At 42.2% G+C, this 26,127-nt stretch overlaps 2 protein-coding genes across 9 annotated transcripts in view; one reads left to right on the top strand and one right to left on the bottom strand.

The window, feature by feature from the left end:
• The window catches only part of SPAG9 (sperm associated antigen 9), a 76,516-nt gene extending 71,403 nt beyond the window's left edge, over window positions 1-5,113 (bottom strand). For all 4 annotated transcript variants that reach the window (XM_082211024.1, XM_082211026.1, XM_082211025.1 and 1 more), the window contains exon 1: window positions 4,664-5,113. In XM_082211024.1, coding sequence (XP_082067150.1) covers window positions 4,664-4,969 — 306 coding nt within the window. In that variant the 5' untranslated portion in view covers window positions 4,970-5,113. The remainder of the gene's footprint in view (window positions 1-4,663) is intronic.
• Window positions 5,114-5,281: 168 nt separating this feature from the next.
• NME1 (NME/NM23 nucleoside diphosphate kinase 1) lies at window positions 5,282-23,570 on the top strand. 5 transcript variants are annotated; one of them, XM_082211183.1, is made up of 6 exons: window positions 5,282-5,413; window positions 8,137-8,302; window positions 16,085-16,220; window positions 17,428-17,529; window positions 21,035-21,147; window positions 22,961-23,570. In XM_082211183.1, the coding sequence occupies exons 3-6, from the start codon at window positions 16,092-16,094 to the stop codon at window positions 23,076-23,078; spliced, it is 462 nt and encodes a 153-aa protein (XP_082067309.1). In that variant the 5' UTR covers window positions 5,282-5,413; window positions 8,137-8,302; window positions 16,085-16,091; the 3' UTR covers window positions 23,079-23,570. The 5 variants fall into 5 exon arrangements, with proteins under 5 accessions (XP_082067309.1, XP_082067310.1, XP_082067308.1 ...); XM_082211184.1 differs by lacking the exon at window positions 8,137-8,302; XM_082211182.1 differs by lacking the exons at window positions 5,282-5,413; window positions 8,137-8,302 and adding an exon at window positions 10,174-13,269.
• Window positions 23,571-26,127: the final 2,557 nt, after the last annotated feature.

Raw genomic sequence — 26,127 nt, 5'->3', positions numbered from 1 at the left:
ATACCAAGATTATACCTCACTCTCTGAAAACTCTTATCAGTTATGAGAAATCACCACATGCATTAAAGGAACACTGAACAAAAGCAAAGACCATCATGACTGATACTTTGGCATCGCTATTTTTAAAAAAGGCACACATGTATTTCTATTTGCTCACACTTCACCACTACATACAGACATAAAGCATTCAAAGAGGGGAAATTCAGATGCTTTTAATAATAATAATAATAATAATAATAATAATAATAATAATAATAATAATTTATTTATACCCCACCCACCTGGCTGGGTATAAAAATATTAAAATACTGTAATACATCAAACATTAAAAGCTTCCCTAAACAGGGCTGCCTTCAGATGTCTTCTAAAAGTCTGGTAGTTGTTGTTCTCTTTAACATCTGGTGGGAGGGCGTTCCACAGGGAGGGCGCCACTACCAAGAAGGCCCTCTGCCTGGTTCCCTGTAACTTGGCTTCTCGCAGTGAGGGAACCGCCAGAAGGCCCTCGGTGCAGGACCTCAGTGTCCGGGTAGAACAATGGGGGTGGAGGCGCTCCTTCAGATATACTGATGGATTAATTTGAATTCATTGCAGAAATAAAAACCCCACAGGAGTAAATGTGATGGCACCTTAAACCTAGGTTCTGGGCACAACAACGGAATGTCTAGGCACACTTTTTTATAACAGGAATATAAAGCTGAAAATGAATGAACTGCAGCTAAAATATTACATTCATTTTTCACACCCTCCCTTCAGATGTCAAGGAAATAAACAACTATCTGACTCTTAGAAGACATCTGAAGGCAGCCCTGTTTAGGGAAGTTTTTAATGTTTGATGTTTTAGTATGTTCTGATATATATTGTGAGCCACCCAGAGTGGCTGGGGAAACCCAGCCAGATGGATGGGGTATAAATAATAATAATAATAATAATAATAATAATAATAATAATAATAATAATTAAGTGTATTTTTAATGGTGGCAGTCAAGTAGCGGAATGCCCTTTCCCTAAAAGGGCTTTCTCGGCACCTATGCTCTGGTCTTTTGCAGCGGCAGGTAAGCATTATATTTTTATTTTCTCAAGATTTTAATATTAATAACATATTTAATAACATAAGCTAATAAGATATACGTAGTTTAAAATCTGAAACTTTAGATTCTGCTATGCATTTGTTTTTATTTCTGTTTCTGATTTATATCCTATATTTAAACACTTTATGACTGTGGTTTTATAATTCTATGTAATTTTTATCTCATTAAGCTCCCCAAAGACTGTTTTTGTCATTGAGAAGGATAAAATTTATTCATTCATAACAGTTCTACGGTCTCAAGCAGTCATTTTTTCCAGGCCTGCTATTCAACATCCATTTTAGTTGAAAATGCCTGAAGTGTATCAAGGAACCTTGCCACATGCAAAACATATACTTGGACGTGTCCTATGGGTAAGCAACAAATCACCAATATTTTACAGCAAAATATTTAACTATAATCAACTAATTCTCACAAGTTGCACAATTTTACTCAGAGGAGCTAATCCTGGGCATTTGTTTATGACATCTACAAGTATATTAACTTTCTACATTAGGACCACATTTTAAAATTTTGGCTTAACATAACTGGAAAACACAAGTTCATTTTTTCATTTGCACCTGCAGTACAGTCAGCCAAGCATGTGCAAACAAGGTATAAATAGATTTTGCTGCTTTCCAAGCCACATGAACAAGCATTGCATGCATCTACAGTAACCCATTCACTTTATGGAGAGCAATACATAATGGCTTAACAACTAACTTCTACATGATTACTAAATGGTACATACTTAACACAAAAGTAACAAAATAGTGAAAACACTACAGCAACAGCATCTATGCATAGGTGATGTTGCTACTTTGCCTCCTGGTGTACATTTGGATGTTTGACACACTAGCAGTGATGAGTAAAATCTAAGTGAGAGGATCCTTACTTAAAGCAAGTCAATAAGTAATATGCAACCAATAGCTGTCACTGAAATTTCTATTTAAATCACAATTTATGCTCCACACAGCATCTTTGTTTATGAAGCTGGTTTGTCACACACAAAAATATATCAGGCAGGGCCAGGAACTTTATTCCCATATCCTAATCCTAAAGGACTGACCACTTAGTAATAAAGATGTTACTTGCTAATTAAAAGGTAAAACCTGAGGTGTACATATACTATGTACAAAAAGCATACTAAAAATGTGTGTAGCTTACCTACCTTGGTCCAGGTACATTGTAGCATATTATTGATTGCCATGGCATTCAATTTATTTTTCAATTCAAAGCCACACACTGCACCAGAAAAATATTTCTTGTCCCTAGGCACCAGTATTAAACAGAATAACCAGGTGCTTGGTACACAATACAGAGATATTTTTTTTCTAAATTGAAAGCAACACCAGTGATACCCAAGATTACTTCTGCTTGCAATAGTATAAACTGTTACTCTAAGTAAACAAAGCACATGCGAACATCATACTGTATCAGCTGAGCAGGGTCACAGTCCAGCTCATATTTTAAACTAAGTGTTGTAGGGATTGAACCTGGCACTTATCACCTGCCAGCAATCACTACGCCAGGCTGCTGTAGGGGAGAGAGGAGAAAAGATGCAAGGCCACTATCTGTCCTGCTAAGAAGCCAGGCTCTTCCTGCCATCAATTTCTACCTAGCAACAGTATTTACATCAGGTAAATAGGATGCAGAGGATGAAAGAGAAGGGATGCATGACTACTCCACTGGCCCAGCTGCGAAACCTGCACTTTAAGTGCTTCCTCTCCTTGGACTTTTCCATTCCTGTAGGTCATTAGACCTTTTAAGTCAGAACTTGAACCTGACTTTGCTTATTTCCTCCTCCCTCCTGGTTTTCCTTTTGTGTTGTGTCTTATTAGACTGTGCATTTGAGGCCAGGGACAGTATTTTTCATGATATGTAAAGCTGTTCTGGGAGCCTTTTTTGGCTGGAGAGTAGGAGGGGGAAAAATACTTTAATAAACAAACTCCAAATAAAAAAATTCCTTCCAGTAGCACCTTAAAGACCAACTAAGTTAGTTCTTGGTATGAGCTTTCGTGTGCATGCACACTTCTTCAGATACACAGTCCAGCTCATATTTTAAACAAACTCCATGCATTCAAAGCATCAAAGGACCAAACTGCACATGATGCTCAGTTGTGTGATTCTTCCCCTTGAAGTTTGATTTTGGTTTTGTTGTTGTTTTAATGAAAAGCAGCCTTGAAGATTGTGAACAGAAGAGATGTGTGAGGTGGTCTGCTTAACCATTTCACTTCTTGCTCTATGTCCATTCAAAATCTGCCTTCCTAGCTGCTTTCCCAACGCAGAGGAAATATACCAAGCATGGACTATATTGCTTTTATCACTGATCACACTATGCTTGTTCTCAGCTTTTCTAGAAATTGGGTAGATACCACTGTACACGCTCTTCAAAAATCAGTAATATTAAGAACAGTGTATCTACCCATTTTCTAAAAAGCGCACAATTTGATAAGTAACAAAGGCAATAACATGATACGGTAGCAACAAAGTCTAAAATGTGATATAAATAATGTGGCACTCACCACTGATGTTTAAGATGCTGACTTTTCAGTGAAGGACTATTTGATTACACCACCTGTTGCTTTAACTGACATTTTCATCCATCAGTCCTGAAGACAATCACTGTCCAATTCCAGGGAGTACAGACTATCCACATCTTAGGCATTTATCTAGGCTTCATGTTGCATGATTAACATGTGACAGCTACCCACTAAGGAAGTTAGCATGCTGCCCCAGAGAAGGGGAGCGTTGAAAACAATACAAGGAACCTTTCCGAAGTCCAGGCATTACTACAGCGTAAGAATCACCTTGGCCAGAATTCTAGAGTTTAACAGCAGCCCAACCAATTCCGTGAGGAAGCTCCCAGGCAAGATACTAAAGCCCTGCCACATCACCCTCTGCTGCACACACAACAGCATTTATCCTCTGAGTTATGGAACACACCAGGCTCTCCTGCAGGTCCCGCCCTGGCAGCTTCACACTACTGTCCCTGTGTCAGCCTGCTCCCTCAGCGGTTTCCTTCCACTTATGTCCACTTCCTTCCACCCCACTTGCATTGACACATGCCACTTCCATGGGGGCTCAACGCTGCTACAGTGGTACCTCGGGTTAAGTACTTAATTCGTTCCGGAGGTCCGTTCTTAACCCGAAACTGTTCTTAACCTGAAGCACCACTTTAGCTAATGGAGCCTCCTGTTGCTGCCGCGCAATTTCTGTTCTCATCCTGAAGCAAAGTTCTTAAGCCGAGGTACTATTTCTGGGTTAGCAGAGTCTGTAACCTGAAGCGTATGTGACCTGAAGCGTATGTAACCCGAGGTACCACTGTACTTCTTTGTGTCGTCGTCCCCCAACTGCCACACCCAAACCTGCACCAGCGAAGTTGCCTCATCCCCCTCCCCAAAACTTTCATCCTCCCATCCCGCCAACACCCTGGGATGCCACTCTTCCAAAACACATACACATCTTCCTCTTCCTCCTTTCTTCTTCTTCTTCTCTCTCACCCCCTCCCCTTGGGACCCTTCCTGGCGGCCCTGCAGCAGCAGCAGCCCCCCCCCCGCCCCGCTCCTTCCCGCCTCCTCCTCCTCCTCCTCACTCACCTCCTCGGCCTGCTTCCGCAGCGCCTTCTCCCGCTCGTACTGGGTGAGGAGCTGCTCGTTGTCGTCCCGCAGCAGCTCCAGCTCCACGCTGGTCTCCTGGCTGTGCGCGCAGACCGAGTCCAGGTTCTCCAGCACGGCCACCACCAGCGGCATCAGCTCGGCCACCACCTCCTCGTCGTAGCGCCCGATGAGCCGCTCGAACTCGCGGTAGATGGAGCCCGCCAGACCCGACACCCGCTCCGACATCATGGCCGGGCCGGGGCCGCCCGGGTCCTCCTGGTACACCACGCCGTCCGCCAGCTCCATGGCCTCGCAGCGCAGGGCAGCACGGGCCGGCCGGAGAGGAGGCGAAAAGCCCCTGGCAGGAGAAAGAAGCAGCAGAGGAAGAGCAGCAGCAGCAGCACCGCCCGCCTGCCTCCCTCTGCAGCGCGGCCTTGATTACAGCTCAGCGCGAACAGGAGGGAAGCTTGGGTGACAGGCGCGCGGCACTGACCTCACCCACGGCGCCGGAGGGGAGGGAGGGGGCGCGGGGCAGTGACGTGTGTGTCGGTGGGCGGGGGCACCGGCGCCCCTCAGCATTCGAAGAATGGGGGCGAGGGGCGGGGCTAAGGCTGACTGACGTGTGGTGAGCGTGGGACTGGGCGGGGCCCCAGGACCCGGGCGTGGCCGTGGCGCTGTCAGTGAGTCGGGAGAGGGAAAATAGGGCAACGTGGGAAGCTAGGCCTCCTCCGACATCCTCAGGTCCAGCCGGTGGGCTTTTTTCTTCAGGCGCAAGGTTTGCATCCACATAAAGAGTCACAAGAGCGTTGTGGCACCGTTTAGGATGATGACACGACAGCCCAACTTCCTCAGATGCAATCCTAAGCATGCTTCTTTGTATATAATGAAAACCTATTTATACTGGCTTTTGACCCCTTGCAAGGGGATCCCAAGAAGAAAACAAAATAGGAATTTTTCAAATTGTGTATGTGTTATGTTGTTGTGTATGTTAATATATTTATTACAGGCGACTAAGAAAATAAGATATTCAAGTCTGAAAACATTTAGACTTCTGCTTTCTCCAGTTGCTCCGATGGGAATTAAAGGGTGCTGCCAAAAGGAAAATACAAAGAATTGTAGAATTGGAAGAGACCCCAAGGATCATCCAGTCCAACCCTTTTTCAGTGGAGGTGGTCTGTAAGGGGATTGAACCCATGACCTTGGCGTAATCAGCACCACACTCTTAACCAACTGAGCTAAATGGAACGAGTAAATTAAAAACCATTAAAAGTCCAGCAGAATAAAAAATGTTTTTTGTTGCCTGCCTAAATGTAATCAGGTAGAGGACCGGTCTCACGTCTTTGTAAATGGTATCACTGAGTTTAATTATTCCGAGGTAAATGTGGCTAGGATTGCAGTAACCCTCACAATGTGTGTTTAGCCCACGTTATTTATACATCATCATGCATATAACACACTATAGAATGATGTTTTGTAAATAAATATCTCAGCCCCAAGGTGCTTGCAATATACGTTTTGACACTGGGGATGAGGAAGGGAGAAAAACAAAGATAATGAGGAATGAATGTGAGCAAAATTTGGTTGGGGTTCTTTTCGCTCCTTTTGGTTCAACAGATTCAAGAGAAAGTGGGATGATGTAAGAAACAATTAAAATCTAGTATGCTCTAAAATGTCAGAGGGCAAAAGAAAAAGGTACTAAAATACAGTTTACAGGATTTTATAAAGTATAAACAGCCAAGAACAGGAATGAGCATAGCCTGTAACTTGTTAAAAACATTTACAACTGTTGTCTGTGAAGAAAATGACATGTGCTAAACGGAGTGGAGAAAAAAGGGGGGGCTTTTGGACTTCTGGGGAAAAGAAGAACAAGAAGAAGACTTATCTGTCTTTTTATTATTATTATTCAGAAGCAGCAGAGTGGTAGCAACAGAGGAAGGAAAATGATGGGTGTGTCCAAACTTAAGTCTTGTGATGTTCTGAATGCATTCCAGCCACTAGGTCAAGTCTGTCGCATGGGCGTGAAGCAGAGATTATGTATGTGGCAATTTCGCACTGTAGTCGGATTCTGCTTCCTTATTGCCTCTGCTGGAAACTTTCTGTGAAAACAAAACTCAGAAGTGCCAAAGGCATTATAGCCAAAACAAATTATGGTACTGATGCTGCAGAGAATTCTTTTGGGCAACTGGCGAGCTCAAATAATTTTATTTTTTTTGTTTTCTTGAATGTTGAAATCTCATTCTCTAACTCTCTTAAGTTTGCTTAAGTCTTTTAAACTTTAAAGTAACCAACAGACTTTCTGACAGCTAGGATTGACTTTGTCTATATCATGGGTAGGCAAACTAAGGCCCGGGGATGGTCCAGGAATCAGCGTGTTTTTATATGAGTAAAATGTGTCCTTTTATTTAAAATGCATCTCTGGGTTATTTGTGGGGCACAGGAATTCATCCATTATTATTTTTTTCAAAATATAGTCCGAGCCCTCACAAGGTCTGAGGGACAGTGGACTGACCACCTGCTGAAAAAGTTTGCTGACCCCTGGTCTATATTAATGCTTGTGCAAGCAACAACATTTATTATATTAATCGTTCACATGTGTTGGTAATTTGAGCTCCCTCTACTGGTCCTGCCAGAGCACTGGATATTCATATTTTTGCTTTTCATTCAATACAGTATGTTTCTCATCACTGAATAGTTACATTTTCAAGGGAAATATCTGTAGCGCATGAGAGAGGACCTAATAAGAGAAAATGGCAACTACCTGGCTTTCCTGAAATGCCACAAACTGACCAGAAGGATATGGGATATGGGTGGGGTAGGCAGTAAAAAAAAAAAGTGCAGGGAACCCAATTTGATGTTACTACAGGCCCATTTATGCTTAGGCTTTAACTTATTTAAAGTAATGCATCACTTAATAAAGCTGCCCCAAGCTCTTTCAATGTATGTATAAAGTAAGCATTGCGGTTCCCCAAGAAGACATGACATTAAGAATCAAAGAGGCCAAGTGACTTTGGGTGATATCCAATATTGCCTTCACAGACCTGCCCTTCCTCTCTAACTCTCCCTGCAGCCCCAAATTATTTTTTCTAGACTGTCCCCCAACCCTCCAAAGCAGATTTGCAGGGCATGTGTGGTGCTGCAGTGGGGAGGAGTGGAAAGGGAAGTTCTTCTAGTAGACAGACATACTTGGATATCACCCTTTGCCTGCAACAACCCCAGCCAGCACACTCACCTGGAACAAAGTCCTATTGAGTTCAGTAGGGATTACTTTTGAGTAAATATGTACTGTATAGGATTGTGTTGTCAACTTTTTTACCCAGGAGTGGTTTTTTGGCTTCATTGGCACTAAGTTCATGCCAATTTTAGCATAGTTTTATTATTTAATAGTGAAGCACTTTAAAAAGCTCAGAATACATAAATGTTGCTCATGGCTTATATTCCATCTAATCAAAAAGTGTGGCTTTTTCAATCATCAGCAAAGGACCCTAGTTTCACTTGCATCATGAATCAAGAGTAGAAAACAGGAAGCTCTAGGTCAGGAGGTGGAAAATGGAATCTTTCATAGGTGGAGAACTTTTCAAGTTAAATAAGGCTGCTACCCTAAACATGCCTACTCAGAAGGAAGTCCCTTTGAATTCCCAGGTAACATGAACACAGTTTTCCAAACAGGTTGTATATTTTTTTCTGGGTTTTCATTTCTGATTCAGCATTAAGGGGAATTACTTATTTAACAAAATTTATACACAACTTGATTGTAAGGAGGCATCTAAGTGGTTTACAAAAATATAGAATAAAAACAATAAAATTCTTGGTAAAAAAAAGTTTAAAATATATTTTAAAGCAGGCTTCCTCAACCTCGGCCCTCCAGATGTTTTGAGACTACAATTCCCAGCATCCCTGATCACTGGTCCTGCTAGGTAGGGATCATGGGAGTTGTAGCCCAAAAACATCTGGAGGGCCAAGATTGAGGAAGCCTGTTTTAAAGCATTAAAATAATATTAAAATCCACAGTAGCTTCAAAAGCTACTTCTACATCTCTGGATAGTCTTGCCTAAACAAAAATGTTTTAAGCAGGCACTGAAATGGATACAGCGCAGCTGCCTGCCTGGTATCAGGGGTACAGTTAGACAACTGTCGCTGTAGTACTTCTTCCTCTCAAGCAATGAAGCTGCTGGTTGCAAAAACTAAATATGAGTTGCAGTAGTATCAATGACCTCAAGTGCATGTTCAGCAGAGTTTTCTGCTCACAATATTGCTGCTTGACAAGACTTAAGAAATCAACAGTGAGGGAAGTGATGAATGGAGAACAACCTTGTACATATTTCTGCAGAAGCTCACACAATAATCTAGGGGTATGCGTAAATTACCTTCGATTCTTGCCTTTATTTCAAGTATATAGTTATCAGTGCTGTGCTGTAAAAGCCATTATTGCATTTTCCACTAGAGAGCAGCAAAGACTTGCAATTTATTTACAGCACCATCCTATGTATGTTTACTCAGAAATAACACTTTGTTTGGTGAGCTTACTCCTAGGTAAATCGGTATAGGGTGGAAGTATTATTGATTGATTGATTGATTGATTGCATGCATGTAATATCACCTTTTTATCCAAACAGTTCAGGTGCTGTGGTGCTCCCCATTCCTCATTTAATAAGCACAACAAGCCTTTGAGATAGGTTAGGCTGAGAGGCAGTGACTAGCCCAGTGTGCTTCATGGCCGAGTCAGGATTTGAATCCTTGTCTCCAGCGTCCTAGTCCGATACTCTAACCACTACATCACACCCAAAGGCTGACTATGTAGAAGAATCCACAGGACTCCAAATAAAAATCAACAGGTATGGGGGTATATTAAATACCACTTGGAAGAAGTACCTTGGCATAATATGTTTTGGCTGGAGCTATAATGTGGCCTTTGGATTAATCACTTTTATTTTTCTTATTCACTCTCAATAATGCATGCTGTACCTATACATAAAGACTTTCAATCTAGTATTTTTGCATGGGCAATTTGACATAGGTGACTGTAAGGCAAGAATAAAAGCTGTCATTAAAAATCTAACATTTGGAAATGGTTGAACATCACAGGTAGAGTGTATTTTCAAGCTGATGGCTAGCAAGTTGAATATTTACCATTTGACTTATGACTTTTAGATCATTCGTACACTGGCAACAGTGAAGGAATCAGATTGGGAGAGCACATTCCAGAAAATGCACCATGATCCCAGAATTAGCTAAGAATATGACATTATCTAAAGATGCATACCATGAGGTTCACATTATCTGGTATGTTGCATGCGCAGAGTCTCAGTGCAAGATTTAATCTTTAAGATCATAATCGTGGATCAAGGTGCTTTCCTGGCAGTCATTCACAAGGAGTATTTAAGGACATCATGCTTGGGTATGTTGATCCTACAATCCCACTGTTCCAGGAGAAGGCCAGTGCATGATATTGTCCTAATCATATGCACTCCAGCAGCAAACCAGAGACCAAGATAATACTGTTAGAAGGTCCTTGGCATTATGTCAGTAAGAGCTGTTTGACAGTGGAACGAACTCCCTCGATAGCTTGTGGACTCTCCTTCCTCGGAGGTTTTAAAGCAGAGGTTGGATAGCCATCTGTCATGGATGCTTTAGTTGAGATTTAGTTGAGATTCCTGCATTGCAGGAGGCTGAACTAGATGAGCCTTGGGGTCCCTTCCAGCTCTATGACTCTATGTCACCTCCAGTTACCCATGCAGAAAAAGTACCAATCCATGCCCAATGACAGCATGGGTGTCACTCCTGCCCACATACAGAGCACAAGCACAATCCCTCCCACTAACAGGCAACAGTGCCTCCCTCTCCAATGCTGTGATCACCCAAAACTCAATAGGCTTGTGTGTAGAAATCAGAGGCTCCTCTGCCAGCAGCAGGAGTGACAGCTTGGCCCCGCAATTGTGAGTGCCCGGGGCCGTGCATGCCAGTGCTATGCAGTGTGCATGGCCCTGGCGCCAAAATTTGCCGGTGCCCAGCCCCTTCATGGGGAGTTTTGTGGGTGCTCAGGCACCCAGAGCCCCAGGGAGGGTTTGAAATGTGTTGGGGTGCTTCCACATATAAAGGTAAAGGGACCCCTGACCATTAGGTCCAGTCATGACCGACTCTGGGGTTCCGGTGCTCATCTCGCTTTACTGGCCGAGGCAGCTGGCATACAGCTTCCGGGTCATGTGGCCAGCATGACTAAGCTGCTTCTGGTGAACCAGAGCAGCGCACGGAAACTCCGTTTACCTTCCCGCCGGAGCGGTACCTATTTATCTACTTGCACTTTGACATGCTTTCGAACTGCTAGGTTGGCAGGAGCTGGGACCGACCATCAGGAGCTAACCCCGTCGCGGGGATTCGAACCGCCGACCTTCTGATCGGCAAGTCCTAGGCTCTGTGGTTTAACCCACAGTGCCACCCGCGTCCCGCTTCCACATAGATAATGCTAATAACATTGCACATAGCATGTCTGCTCCAATTCAGCAGTAAAGAGCAGGTTTCATGGGGAAAACACTGGGGCCAAAAAATAATAATTAAAAAAATGCTTAGACAGGGAGCTTTAAAGCACAGACCTGTGCCTAGAAATGTAGCATGAAAGCAAGTCTGGATGACCCTAGATCAGGGGCAGGTCATGCTCTAATCCAATAATAGGTCATGCTGCCAGAATAAGCAGCAGGTGGCTTTCACATAGGAGCTAATAGCCTTTCACTGCAGAAAAGGAAAGAGCAGAAAAAAATAAACAATGATTTCATTATGGTTGAAATGAAATGAGTAAAAAAACTTCTCTCTCCAAAAGTGACATGAAGGGTCTGTTCCCTCACAAGCCGGCTACCACATGGGCTGTGTACACACTATACATTTAAAGGACATTTTCCTCTTCAAATAATTCTGGGCACTGTATGTTGAGGGTTGCTGGGAATTGTAATTCTGTGAAGGGTAAACTACAGTGCCCATAATTCTTTGAGGGAAATATTGTGTTCCAAATGTGCTTTACAGGTATCATGTGTACTTCTGACTCATACCTCCGTCACTTGGAAATAATTATAAAGGGTTGTATCCACTGTTTCCATTTCCTCTCCTCTCCCTCACCCCACCCCACAATATCTTCCAGAATATGCTCCAGAGGATCCCCAAGCCTGATTTTGGGGATTGGGGAGCTGGAGGGTACAGGAGAGGAAGAAGATGAAGCACTGGATATGGCCCTCTTGGGTCTGAAGAGAGTCAAACTGCACAGTCTGCAATGGAAGACTGAATTTTGATCTGACTAGAAAAGAGGAGGTTCCTCCAAATTATTATTTATTATGTTTTTAGATATGCTGTAAACTGCCCAGAGTGGCTGGGGAAACCCAGCCAGATGGGTGAAGTATAAATAATAAAATTATTTATTATTATTGTTATTATTATTATTCCTTCAAATCAACCTGAGTTGGGGGACAGCTAAGGACCTCTACTGTACCACTGGAAATCTGTGAATACCATAAGTTATCAGGATTTGGTTGCGCTCTCCGCATAAATAGGATTTATTTCTAAAAGGGTGCTTTATTACTTGGTGCCAATGGCAGCTTCAGTGGGGCATGGATTTCATCAGGACCACAGTGTGTAGGTGGAAATGGTTAATCCCCACCTCCAGATACAACTATGGTAAGCAAAAGCAATAAGAACTCTTTTTACAGTTCTGGGTGAAAAATACTGACAGATTATTAGAAATGGGAAGTCTGCATTTAGGGAAATCTGCCATTTTAGGTTTTTCTCTCTGTTAAAATGATAGGAAGGAAATACATACACTGGATGTACAGAGAGAGAGAGAGATGGTGGTAACATTACTTTTATTAGTAGGAACAGCCACACTGAAAATGCTGGTACTCGTGTGTCTGGAATCACAGCTTGAGTGTTAAAGGGCAGAGGATAAAAGGATCAAGGGCAACCACAGGAAGGAGAAAAAAAGACCAAGGATCAATCCAATTATTGGATTAAAAGACAAATGGCAAAAGGCTGAAGTACAGTACAAATAAAGAAGCAAGCAGCGAAAGGATAAATGAGGTGAAGATACTAAAATTATATCAATACTATGCAATGTGGAAAGGTGACAACAAACAGCTTGTGAGGATGCTAAAGAGGGAATAGTTTTGGGTGGCTGCTAGTTTTGGGTGGGATTCAAGAACATGCCAGCAAATTAAAGTTAATATGGTGCCTTTGCTCAACAAACCTGCTTCCCTCCAAAACTTTTTTCTCTCTCTTTGCAATAAGGAAAGTGATGGGGAAATGTACTGAAAGTATGACATAACAGTTGCTTGACATAATGTTTTATTGTAAGTTGCTTTGGGTTGCACTGGGAAAATAAAGTAAACAACAACGTGATTAATTAATCCATTAATGGCATATAATCTCCCTGCAAATGCATCAGACTGCATGCTCAATAAATAGCTGGTGTTGTCTAGTCCCTTCACAAACTTTGTGCGTGGGGAGAAAATCAGGATGAAAATACTCCCAGTCTCTAGTAGGATTGACAAACCCTTGGGCCAACCGAAATCCTGAGGTTTACCTGGTTGCTCCCCCCTCCTGGGTAACAGTGGGAAGGCTTGAAACTCCAGGTTGTTATTGCTATTGTTGTTCCTTCTATGTGCTGTAGAGGGAAGTGAGGGGCAGATGGGGCTGGTCAATCTGGAAAGGTGGCCCATCCAGAAAAAGGAAAACTCTGATCCTAGACCTCCGCTGCCTTGCAGGATATCTTTGGGAGAAGAAAATGCTAAGGAGTAAAGCCTACACAAATCTGGAATGGAGTCCCCAAGATGGTTGGATGGTGCCTTGTACAGCTCCTGCTGCAAATCCTACAGCCAACTAGTGCCCAAGCATATTGCTGTGCTTTACTTTGGACCATACCAGCGAGGCCAGCAGGGGTGGCCTTGTCATCTGGGCAAACCTGGACCTCCCTTCCCACTTTTCCGAGAACACGTTTCCGAGCACAATTCAAAGTGTTGGTACTGACCTTTAAAGCCCTAAACGGCCTTGGTCCAGTATACATGAAGGAGCGTCTCCACCCCCATCGTTCAGCCCGGACACTGAGGTCCAGCGCTGAGGGCCTTCTGGCGGTTCCCTCACTGCGAGAAGCCAAGTTACAGGGAACCAGGCAGAGAGCCTTCTCAGTAGTGGCACCCGCCCTGTGGAATGCCCTCCCACCAGATGTCAAAGAGAAAAATAACTACCAAACTTTTAGAAGATATCTTAAGGCAGCCCTGTTTTCGGAAGCTTTTAACGTTTAATAGGTTATTGTATTTTAGTGTTTTGTTGGAAGCCGCCCAGAGTGGCTGGGGAAACCCAGCCACATGGGCGGGGTATAAATAATAAATTATTATTATTGTTATTGTTATTATTTCCAGCCTTGCACCCTGGGGAGCTTGTTGCAGTGCTGCTAACTTGACCCCCAAGGCTCACTCAATTGTCTGTCTCAAGACAGATGGATGCCAGCAATCCAGTCTGAGAAACTTGTGGAGCAGTTTTTGAAGCTGGCGGCAGATGGCGCCCAAAGCGCCAGGAAGTTGTCCCTGCTTTGCCAATAAGCTGAAGACCTAAGGCAGCTAATGGGTATGGTGAGGAGGGAATGTACCTGAAGGAGTCCCACTGTGAGGCTGGGCTGTAGCCAGGCTGGGGGCTGTAGTAGCGACAGTGTTACCACAGCCACCAGCACGAGCGGATTCACAACGGCAGGCAGACAGGTACGGGCGCACAACTGGGTGGGAGAGATGGCTCAAGGAGACCCGGGATGCTGGGGGAAAAGACGGAGGTGTCTCAGAGGTTATAAGGTGTGGCAGAAGCAGCAGTGCTGCAGAAGATGTCAGAAAAGGGATGTGGATGACAGCGTGAGATGAAGGCAGGAGAAGGCTTATGGAATTAGTATACTTAGAGGGCAGTGTGTAGGCATTTGAGGCAGGCAGGGAGGGGTGTCTAGCAAGCACATGGGCATTTGAGAAGTCTCTGGGGAAGCGAAGTTCACCTTCGAGATCACCATGCCCCATATAGGCCTGGTCAATCACTTCAGTCTGCAGAACTAGAACTGTTACAGGTGACACACTTCAGAACTCTGCCCACTGACCACAGGTAGGTGCCTTAACTGTGCTCTTTTTGGCACATGCTTAAACCATATGTTTAGGCAAGCCTATCCAGATATGTAGAATGTTGACAAGTGTTTAAACCTTGTTTTTAGCTTACTGTTGATTTTAAATTTTTTAATGCTTTAAATGTTTTCAACTGTTTTTACTGAAAATTTAATTGTCTCATTCTTTTTGGAAACTACTTCAAGAGGTTTTTTTTTACAGTCAAGCAGTATCTATTTTTTGTGAAATGAGTAAATAATGCAATGCAGTACAATAATATAACTATAAGAAACTCTTGCTATTGAAGCTGTAGCAGGGATAGGGAGCCTCTCATCAGACTCAGCCAACATAGTTAGTGGTCACAGGAGCTGATGGGATTTGGAGTCCACCGACCAATGAAGGGCCAAAGGTTCTGTATCCTTGATATATATAGGGACTGGAATAGCCATCTGTAAGGGAAGCTATAGTAGAGCAATTCCTGTGTACGGGGGTTGAACTAGATGACCTTTGAGGTGTATCTCTCTCTATCCTATGAAAATGTGCACTTTTCTGAAAAGCTCTTTGAAGTTTAACATAATAAATATAATTTAGTAAGTATATCAGAAACATGTAGCCTATAAATGCTTACAAGGTTGCATACTGTTTACAGTAAAATAACTATTATCAATCAATCAATCAATCAATCAGTAAAATGTACAAAAACCTGATCTGTAACTACTCTGATCCTAAAAACACCAAACTGAAAATAAGGTTTCTGTTAGTTTCAGTTGGTACGAACAGTGAAATACATAATCCTCATTCAGGCATTAGGTCTTGTATGAAATATGACCCCTCTGTATTACTTGGAAAGTGAAATTGCCATGTTTCAAGTTGAACAATTGTAATTAGTATCTTGGGCCTTGCGGGGGGATAACTTTCACATTTATCTGCTCAGTGTCGTAATTTTGTTATGAGAACATATGGAAATGCCTGTAAAACCAGATAAAAGTTATGAACAAGGCTATATCCATATCTCAGTTTCTGTGTAAATTGGAATACACCTGTAATATAACTGACTGTAATGTTTCTATATTCTTCAGTGCTAAACTGACTGTATATGCAGCTATTTGGCACATTTGTGGGACCACTGCTGTGCTGGTTATCCTCTGATGTAAGATGAATAGTGTGTGTATACTGCGCCTAATCCACTTAACTGATGGGTTGTCCTCAGTCTAATACTGCATAATGCTGCAGCAGACTGAGACTTTTTAAACCCTCCAGACTTCTGCCATAGCAGGATTTAGATCTTGATCATATTGCCGCTTTCCTATTGCAGTAGGATAATGGCTTCAGTTGCTGAGCGGACTTTCATCGCCATCAAGCCTGACGGAGTACAGCGGGGCTTGGTGGGAGAAATTATCAAGCGATTTGAAAGGAAGGGATTCAAACTGGTAGCCATGAAATTCATGCATGTAAGTTTCTGTCGAGGTATTGCCAAGCATTGTTATTCTGTTGCAGAATTGCCATGTGTTGTTTATCGGTCTGTTGTGTCAAAGCGGACTCTGAACAGAAATAAAATTGAAGTAGTCAGTTTTGAACTGCAGCACATTGCAGCCTCCGTAGCTACGACCCCAGGGAGAGTCCACAAATATAGGTGGCTGGGTTGATGACCTGTCGATCAACCTATACATACCCCTCAGCAGTACATAGCATAATATCCAGTTCATTGCATACAGAGTGCATTATGGTGCAATGCCTAGAACCCTGGCCAAGGGTGGTGTAGTGGTTAGCATGTTGGAGAGACCCGGGTTCAGACCCCCAATGAGACATTTGTAGTGACTACAATCATTTGCATAGTTACCTGAGGAAAATCTCCATTGAACTCAGTGCTGCTTACTTCCGACAGCATAGGTTCAACTTCTAAAACTCACTGAACTGTAAGTTTAATAGGAATGCAAACAGTTTTGCAAATAAATATTTCCATTGATACTGCTAGCACGAAGTATTCACCCCTCCAAGGAAGAAGTACCCTCCCAAAAAAGAAAGAAGAATCTGCTTGATTCTCAGACTTCCTCTATATTAATCCTTATTCACTGATTTCCTCTATATTAATATGTCACAAACTGTAGTAAAATTCAAAAGCCTCCTTATCGCCTCATTCACTTGCCAGAGGGTCTGTCAATTACCCTGGAATTTTGGCGGCTATTGTTATGATTCTTGCTCTGAAATAAATGTTCTGGAACTGTGCTGTAGCCCCATTTCATTCCTGCTCCACTACACCACTGATCCAGTATTTTACAATATAACTTAATATTTTGGATCCTTTCCAATATCTAGCAGAAAGTAAAGCCACGCTGAGTACTCTAATTTTAGTAAGCAGCTGTCCTTAGTCGGAAAGGTGTGTCCTTAGAGGTATATTTTAAAGTTAATGCTTCAGATTTTCTGGGAGGTGCAAATGTGTTGTTCAATTAACTTGAGTGGAAATCATCTTGCCGGATGAACCAAAATAAATATTGTTTAAAATCTGTACTAGCCAGCTAAACCAATATTGTAATAAAGTGCTAGGGCCAATATTTGACAAGCAAGCGTGCAATTTAAGGATTAATACTACTCTTGTAGTTAATTTTATTTGACATAAGATGCTCTTAAGTTCTTATGCTAAGCATTTTATTCCTGCAGGCCTCTGAAGATCTTCTCAGTGAACACTACAGTGACCTGAAGGATAGGCCATTCTTTGCTGGGCTAGTTAAATATATGCACTCTGGACCTGTTGTAGCCATGGTAAGTCTTCAGCAAATAACCTTGATTTCTTTAAAAAGCAAATGAACTTTATGCAGCAAACACTGAGAAAAGAGATGCAGTTTGGTTGCATCTTCAGAATATATGCTATATGTATTCTTGTGGAAGGAAACAAAACAATATGCTTGTTCTAAACCTCTGAATAATAATAATAATAATAATAATAAACAACCTCTGATACTAATAATGGACAAGGCCACAATATCACTAAGAGCCTAACTTCTACATTTTTATGTGGAAGTGCTTCCATTCCTTAAATAGAATAAAAATTAAATAATGCCCAGATTCAAAATATGATTAACAAATGTAACACAATGTGATTGCCTAAATAGAAAGTAAAGTTCTAAGCAAAGACTGCCATTTTAATATATTTTCAAATGGAGAATTTCAGAGTTAGCAATATTAGTACTACAAATCATGATAATTAATTAAATTCATATATCATCCTCCAGCCAAAGATTGCAGGGAAGTTCACGACACAAAAATACAAAATGAGAACACAAAACGCATAATGAGAACAAAAACCAACCAATAACGCCCTCTCACAAACACGTTTAAAAGGGCATGGAATGTTAATCAGCCAAAGGCCAATTAATTGATCTAATTGTAACCCCAGATCTTTGAAAGGTTGGCAAACCATGGCCCCATTTAGATAACCACTATTAGAATATTATCGTCACATAGCAATGAAATAAAAATAAGCAGTCATCATAGCAACTACACAGGTTACATGTGCAAAACTGCACTGTTGCCTTGGGATAACTCCCATCGTCCCATAGCAATTGCTCGTTAAAAGTAGCAACTGTGCAGCAATATTAACGAGTGTAAAAAAAACCCCTCCCAAACCTCTATCTTCTTCTAGATGAGCAAGGCCTGCGAGAATTACAAAAATAGCTGCCTTCCATTCAGTGCTTTGTCCAAGCTCTGATGCTGCCGTTGTCACAGCATCTTGCTACCTGAGAGATGAAAACTGCATCTTATGCCCAGACCATCCTAGGCTCTGCCATCTCTCGGTTCTAACAGTCTGTCCATACTTGATAATTCACAATGGATGCAGGCATCCAAATTATGACTGTGGGTGGGCATGGTGGAGAGGTGGAGAAACTCAAGGATATAGAAATCAGACCCAGCCACAGTTTATGTGCTTCTGTATAAGTCAAAGCGTACACCTGGAGTTAGGGACCTGCTTGAATTAACAGTTTTTGAATGGAAATAGATCTGTAAATGTACTCTGGAATCTGCAGTGTAAGCCTCTTACGTCTACATGTTCAAATTAACCCCAATCGTTTGGTTCAGATTCTACAAAATGGCACTGCCACTGTACAGTTCAATTCCTTATCCCCCCCCCCCTTTGTTGTAAAAGTGGATAAGCACCCAACAGCAACAAAAACTGCTGGCAGATTTGAGCAACATGTCTTCTTGCTAATTGTGAAACTATCTATATGCTAAGCACTTTAAGATTATATTGGAATAAAGCAATGAGTTTATAAGGTGTTACAAGCAATAGGGGTTGAAAACAATGTCAAACATTTTTTTTTCTTTAGCACTATACTTGCATTGGCCCATAATGTAGTATTTTGCCTGTACTAGTTTAGAAAAAAATGGTGTTTTACTGTCTGAGAAGAGGAGGAACAAACTTCCTTCAGATAAAATACACAAAATGAAGCAGAGCTTTTATGACATGATGGTTTGTTTACTTTTCACACACACATTATTTAAGGGACTACATGAGCACGTTATTTATGTTAGAGTGGTAATTAGAGAAAAATCTAAAATGTGTGTCTGACTTGCTAGCCCTCCATTAGTGCAATGGGGAAAACATTTGCTGCTTTGAGATTCTAAACTACCGTATGCCCACATTATGTTCAGAGGAGAGATGCAATGGAATGCCTGTGGAGTCATACCTTGGTTGGTGAACGCCTTTGTTGACGAACTCAGACATTTTGGCTCCTGAATGCCGCAAACTCGAAAGTGAGTGTTCAGGTTTGCGAACGTTCTTTGGAACCCGAACGTCCGTTTTGGCTGTCGGCATTGTTTCCGGGGCCAATCAGCCAATCGGAGGCCGTGCCTTTGTTTGCAATTGTTTTGGAAGTTGAACCGACTTCCGGAATGGATTCCATTCGTCAACCAAGGTACAACTGTAAATGTTCATTTATGCATCTGTGGCCAGAGAGAGAGAGAAACAGAAGATGTTGTTTGCTGTGTATCATTGTAAAATTTGTCACTTACTGGTTAGTAGGGATAATATGTTACACATAAGGTATCATGTTTTCTCTAGCAATCCAATACAGTGGTACCTCGGGTTACAGACGCTCCAGGTTACAGACTCCGCTAACCCAGAAATATTACCTCGGGTTAAGAACTTTGCTTCAGGATGAGAACAGAAATCGTGCGGCGGCAATGGGAGGCCCGATTAACTAAAGTGGTACCTCAGGTTAAGAACAGTTTCAGCTTAAGAACAGACCTCCAGAATGAATTAAGTTCTTAACCCGAGGTACCACTGTAGATGAGATAATAAAATTATCACACAAGTTGGGATCCAATGTGTTGGGGATCGCCTCTGTTAAAAGGTATCCCTCTACCTGAAAATTTGCATTTTTGTGATGGCTATTGGTGTTTAGCAAAGAAATTTGGCTGGCTGACTCACCAATATACACAATGTAGCAGCACTCAGCCACAAAAGCAGAAGGGGATTCCCCCCCCCCCCACAGGCTACCAAATGAAATAGAATAGCTCATAGTCAGAGTAAACTGTACTGGCTGGAACAGATGGACCAGTGGTCTTGCTAAGTAAGAGCCAGATTCATATGTTCCTGTGAGCAACACATGCATTCTGGCTATCTAAGTCCCATGAGAACCAGTGGGGCTTAAATGGGCATAATGCTATACTGTACTTGGTTCTGGTCACGGTCCATACAGACCTAAGGAAAGCTTCAAAGCTTAATTAGTTACAACCAAATTCTATTAATTACAGCTGAGTCAAAATTTCTCATAAGACATTTTTCTGATAAATCTTCCGAATTCATTCCTTTTTCTCACCCTAGAAGAAGGCCACTTAATACCATTTCCCCAAATTTCCTCAAGCATTTTATAATGACAGCCTTTTGTTTGTTTCACAATGTCCCAGAACTATGGATAGATAATCTAGGGAATTATGGAGGGTGTAAAATAGTGACCAGGCTACCAACCCAGGGGAAAAAAAAGATTTTAAAAAAGATTTAGGTTAAAATATTGAAACTGTGCTAAATTGCACTGCTAGTGGGAAGCCATACCCTTAAGCAAATGTTGGAAAATTTCTCCCCCTCCCCTTGGAAGAATTTTGTGAAATGGTCCCCTGCTTTTTCCTCTGTCCACTGATGGGGTAAATTCCGAGAGGCCGTTTGCACACTGCTGTCTTATTCACACGGTGGTGGAGTTGGTGAGAATATTGTGATATAATGCCTTTTACTGCAACAATCGTTTTAATCTCAGTTCTTTGGTTGTTCAAGGTATGGCAAGGCCTCAATGTAGTTAAGACCGGAAGAGTAATGCTGGGAGAAACTAATCCTGCAGATTCCAAACCTGGCACAATTCGTGGTGACTTCTGTGTGCAAGTTGGCAGGTAAATTCCGAATTGATGTCTTACAAAATGGAATTACTAACTAGTTCTAGTCTACATGCAGTTAGGATACAAATATTATATCTGTGCATTATTATTGTTATTATTGTTATTATTATTATTATTACTACCGTACAGTACTTTTCTGTGTATTAGACAATGATTTTTTCGATGAAGTAATGTATAAAAATGTAAGGGACGCGGGTGGCGCTGTGGGCTAAAGCCTCAACGCCTAGGGCTTGCCGATCGAAAGGTCGGCGGTTCGAATCCCCGCGGCGGGGTGCGCTCCCGCTGTTCGGTCCCAGCGCCTGCCCACCTAGCAGTTCGAAAGCACCTCCGGGTGCAAGTAGATAAATAGGTACCGCTTACCAGCGGGAAGGTAAACGGCGTTCCGTGTGCGGCTCTGGCTCGCCAGAGCAGCGATGTCACGCTGGCCACGTGACCCGGAAGTGTCCCCGGACAGCGCTGGCCCCCGGCCAATAAATGTGAGATGGGCGCACAAACCCCACAGTCTGTCAAGACTGGCCCGTTCGGGCAGGGGTACCTTTACCTTTAATGTATAAAAATAGGGGTCATCTTATACATGGGTAGTTCAGAGGGGGGATGGGGGATTGGTTGCTGCCGCGAGCAGGAGATTGTCAGCGACGGTAGTGCATGTGATAAGTGTCTGCATCAAGGGCTTTTATTGATTGGGTGGGCGATAGGCAGCCTCTGGGGGTGAGCGGTCAGACGTTTGTTGGCTTCTGGAAGTGTTGTTTAGGCGGGTGAGTGAGCAATCCCCTCCCCCCAAAAGCAACCCTGGGCAATCCTCCCCCCAAAATGCTCAACAACTCTGTGCAAAGAGTTATACACGGGGGCGTGTTATACACGGAAAAATATGGTACTACTACTACAGTCATACTTGGTTTTCGAACAGCTTACAGTAGTTCTCAAACATTTTGGCTCCCAAACACTGCAAACCTGGAAGTGACTGTTCCGGTTCGTGAACTATTTTTGGAAGCTGAACATCCGATGGGGCTTCTGATTGGCTGCAGGAGCTTCCTGCAGCCAATCAGAAGCCGCACTTTGGTTTCGAAACATTTTGGAAGTCAAACAGACTTCCGGAACAGATTCCGTTTGACTTCCAAGGTACGACTGTATTTTTAAAAAGACATTTGGAGTGTAAATTAATAGTTATGACCTGAACAGCTGGTGCTTCTCATAGTAGCTTCCCAACATTACAGCAAGCCTTACAAGCCCCTGCTTCTTTTGCCTTTTTCATTATCTCAGTGCCTGTCTTTGCCATAGTTCCTCCTGCCACATTTCCTTATGCTACTGCATGTGATGGCCTTGGGCAGCACAGGTTATGGAGAGAGGCTGGCCTGCTAAAAGCATCAAACACTGCTGTTGTAGAACCTCAGCGTTCCTTTACAAAGAATACATTGTGCGATATTGTTTTTCCCTTTGAGCGCCATAGCCTTGTCTAACAAGTAGTATTATAAAAACTTTGGACTGTGGTTTAAATTTAAGACTTGGAAACTTTGCGCACAGTTTAATATGCCCCTGTGGGAAATAAACACTTTGTCTTAGGAGGGTGCAAAGGAGTGGAAAAGAAATAGCTTGTTATAGTAGCAAACAATTACTGAAACACAAGGGTTTCACGTTACATCCAGCAAAGACACTTCTCTGTTGCAGTATATGCACAATTACGGTAATATGGGGGGAGGGGTTATTGTCCATTTGTCAAAACATAACCGCCAATAAAACTATTATTTCTATGTTTTTCTGTTTGATTACCATTATGATCAAATTCTTTTCAACTTTATTGCCCTTTCAGAAATATAATTCATGGCAGTGACTCTGTAGAAAATGCTGAGATTGAAATCAACCTATGGTTCACACCAGAAGAAATTGTTGACTACACAAGCTGTGAGCACCCATGGATCTATGATTAAAAACTTGTGTATTCCTTTGTTATGTTTATCTGGAAACAGTTCCTACCTCCAATATCCTCTAAAATTGTTTCCCCAAATGCCCTGTGTGATTTATAAATGTTAATTGTATTTGTTGTGCTGACTGAAGGTTTTATTTAACTAAACTGGAATATACTTTTATTCATTAGAAAAGGAAATGGGGTGAGGGCTGTTGAAGAAGAGAACACACTTTTGCTCTCCTTCAGCAGTTATCAAACGTACATGCTTAATTTTATTATATTTACTGTACTCAATGGAGTCAACCATTACTTTAGGTTGTTCATATTTATGAGTTTGCAAGATGAGAAGGGCTGTTTAGGGCAGCCCTGTTTAGGGAAGCTTTTAATGTTTAACAGACTATTGTATTTTAATATTTTGTTGGAAGCTGCCCAGAGTGGCTGAGGAAACCCAGCCAGATGGGCAGGGTATAAATAATAAAATATTATTATTATTATTATTATTATTATTATTATTATTATTATTATTATTATTATTACTACTACTACTACTACTACTACTACTACTATTATGAGAAGCTATTGTATACAAACCATTTGCCACTGAATACGTTACACAAGTGATAAATAACATACTCCCTGAATGGATCAGCAGAGTGGCTCTTCTGTTTCACCTTAAAATGCCAGGTCATGAATGCAGCAATGCAAATCATTACACTACAGTGTAATTTAAATATGGTATAGTCACAGCATATTGAATACTTATAGAATGTAATCTATTTGATTGATTGATTTCATAAAATTTATATACCACCTGACTGTAAAAAAACAACCCTCAAAATGGTTTACAAAAAGAATAAAGCAATGAAATTATCAGTAAAAAACAATTATTTAAAACATACAAAAAATTAAAACCAGTAAAAAACTAAAAACAGATTAAAACACACACCAACATTCTAGATACCTGGGTAGGTGCCAAAAGTGCACAGTGAACGTGCTTGTCTGAAATCAAAAGGCGGGGCGTTCCAAAGTGTAGATGCTGCCACACTAAAATATTGAGTGCCAGTTCTACAGACTGAAGTGGCATATAAGGTGATCTTGCAGGTAGACTGGTCCCCAGTTGCTAAGGGCTTTATATACTAACAGTTTGAACCTGGCCCGGTAGCAAATTGGCACTGAACACAGGTGTTATGTGCTGGCAAAGTCTCACTCTTATCAGCAATCGTGCAGCAGCATTCTGTGCTAACTGCAACTTCTAAATCAGGTGCAAGGGAAGCCTCCCAAGAGTACATTACAGTAATCCAGCCTTGAAGTAACCAATACCTGGACTACTGTGACCAAGCTTTCCTGGTCCAGGAATGGGTTGTTGCACCAGTTGCAGTTGGTAAAAGGCACTGAGGCTACCTGAACCTCAAGTGACAGAACTGGATTCAGAAGCACCCCAAAACTGTGAACCTCTTCCTTCAGGGGGAGTACAATCCAATCAGGGCAGGCAATTGACCCAATTTCTCAGACATGGGACTTACTCACCCACAGTGCCTCCATCTTGCCAGGGTCCAAGCTGAGCTTGTTTTCCCTCATCCATCTCACCACTGCATCCAAGCAACAGCCCAGAGCCTGTACGGCCTCTCCTAATTCAGATGTTATAGAGAAATAGAGCTGAGTTATGTTATGGAGAAATAGACCCTGCCCTAAAACTCCCAATGACTGCTCCCAGTGGCTTCATGTAAATAGTAAATAGCATTGGAAATAAGATGACTGTCGTGTGGCAGCCCATAACATAGCTGCCCAGGGTCCGAAAAGCACTTTCCCAATGCTACTCTCTGGACTGTGTCCCAAAAGCAGGATTGGAACCACTAGAATACTGTGGTCCCAATTCCCATTCCCCAGAGCCAGTCCAGAGGGATTCCGTGGTGAATGGTAGCTGACAAGAGATCAAGAAGCAGAAGCAAGGTCACACTCTCCCTGTCCTGCTCTCTGCAAAGGTCATCCATCAGGGCAACCAAGGGAGACTCAGGCCCCTGACCAGCTATTTGTAACTAGTTGATAGTTGCTCTAGCCGAAGGGGTCCAGAGTCAATTTCTTTAGGAGCTGCCACACTTTAGGAGTTGCCCCTTTCAAGGCAGCAGGGATGATCCCTCATACAATCAAGTGTTAACTACACTCTAGACCCAACCAGTCAGCTGCCCTCTGCTAGAATTAGTAAGCCAGGAGGGACAGGGGTCAAGGGGACATGTGGTCAGATGTATTGCTGCCAGCACCTTGCCCACATCAGCGGATTGCGTAAGTTGACAGTGTTCCCACAACACATCCTCAATAGCGGCACTGGATAAAACTTAATTGTAACAAATATTGGCAAATTTTAAATGTTGGTTTTGCTTCTAGTGGATACACATGGGTTGCGGTATCAATTCGAAAATAAAGCTTTATACAGATGGTTATTAAACTATTTTATCCCCTCTAATTCTAACTCTGCTCATAGGCCATTTTAAGGCAAGATTAGTATAGATGCTTATGAAATGCATTATGAGAAAAGGCGATTAATACGAGGGACATTCACTAAGCTGTGCCTCCTGTCACTCATTTCTATTACTCTGTTTGTTGTTGGAAAGGAAGGCATTGTACAGTATAGCTTCTTAATTCTGTTGAGCTTCATTACATCTGCTTACATGTTTCCTTATCTTGATTACATGAGCTACAAAAACTTAATTCACATTATGTATCACAGTTAAGAAAGCAGACAGGCTGCTCTACAGGATGATTGGCTTGTACGTTTGAAAGCTCAGATCATGAATTATAATTTCTCAACTCTGAGCATAAGAAATCGCCTTACACCAGGTCATTCCAGTAGTGTCTCCTCTGATTGGTAGTGGTTCTCCAAAGTACTGACAGAGGTCTCTTCCACCATCTGCCAGCTGGGATCTTCAGCACATGAAATCATGAGCAGTCCTCCCCAAAACTATGTTCCTTTCCACAGTGCAAACCCCAGTTTAGCATGTTTAATGATCAAATACATAGGGTTGTTTATTTTCTCCACAAGACTTAAAAGTAGCTGAAGATCCACCTGAACTGGA

This window comes from Podarcis vaucheri, assembly GCF_965113315.1.
Source record: "Podarcis vaucheri genome assembly, chromosome: 2".
Lineage (NCBI taxonomy): Eukaryota > Metazoa > Chordata > Lepidosauria > Squamata > Lacertidae > Podarcis > Podarcis vaucheri.
This window is presented reverse-complemented; position numbering and strand designations above follow the sequence as displayed.

Excerpts from the sequence above, each read along its gene's own strand:
- NME1 (XM_082211184.1), top strand. The coding sequence starts at position 16,092 with ATGGCTTCAGTTGCTGAGCGGACTTTCATCGCCATCAAGCCTGACGGA. Across the intron at positions 17,530-21,034 it reads CTGGACCTGTTGTAGCCATG|GTATGGCAAGGCCTCAATGT; the intron begins GTAAGTCTTCAG and ends TGGTTGTTCAAG. Across the intron at positions 21,148-22,960 it reads TTCTGTGTGCAAGTTGGCAG|AAATATAATTCATGGCAGTG; the intron begins GTAAATTCCGAA and ends TTGCCCTTTCAG.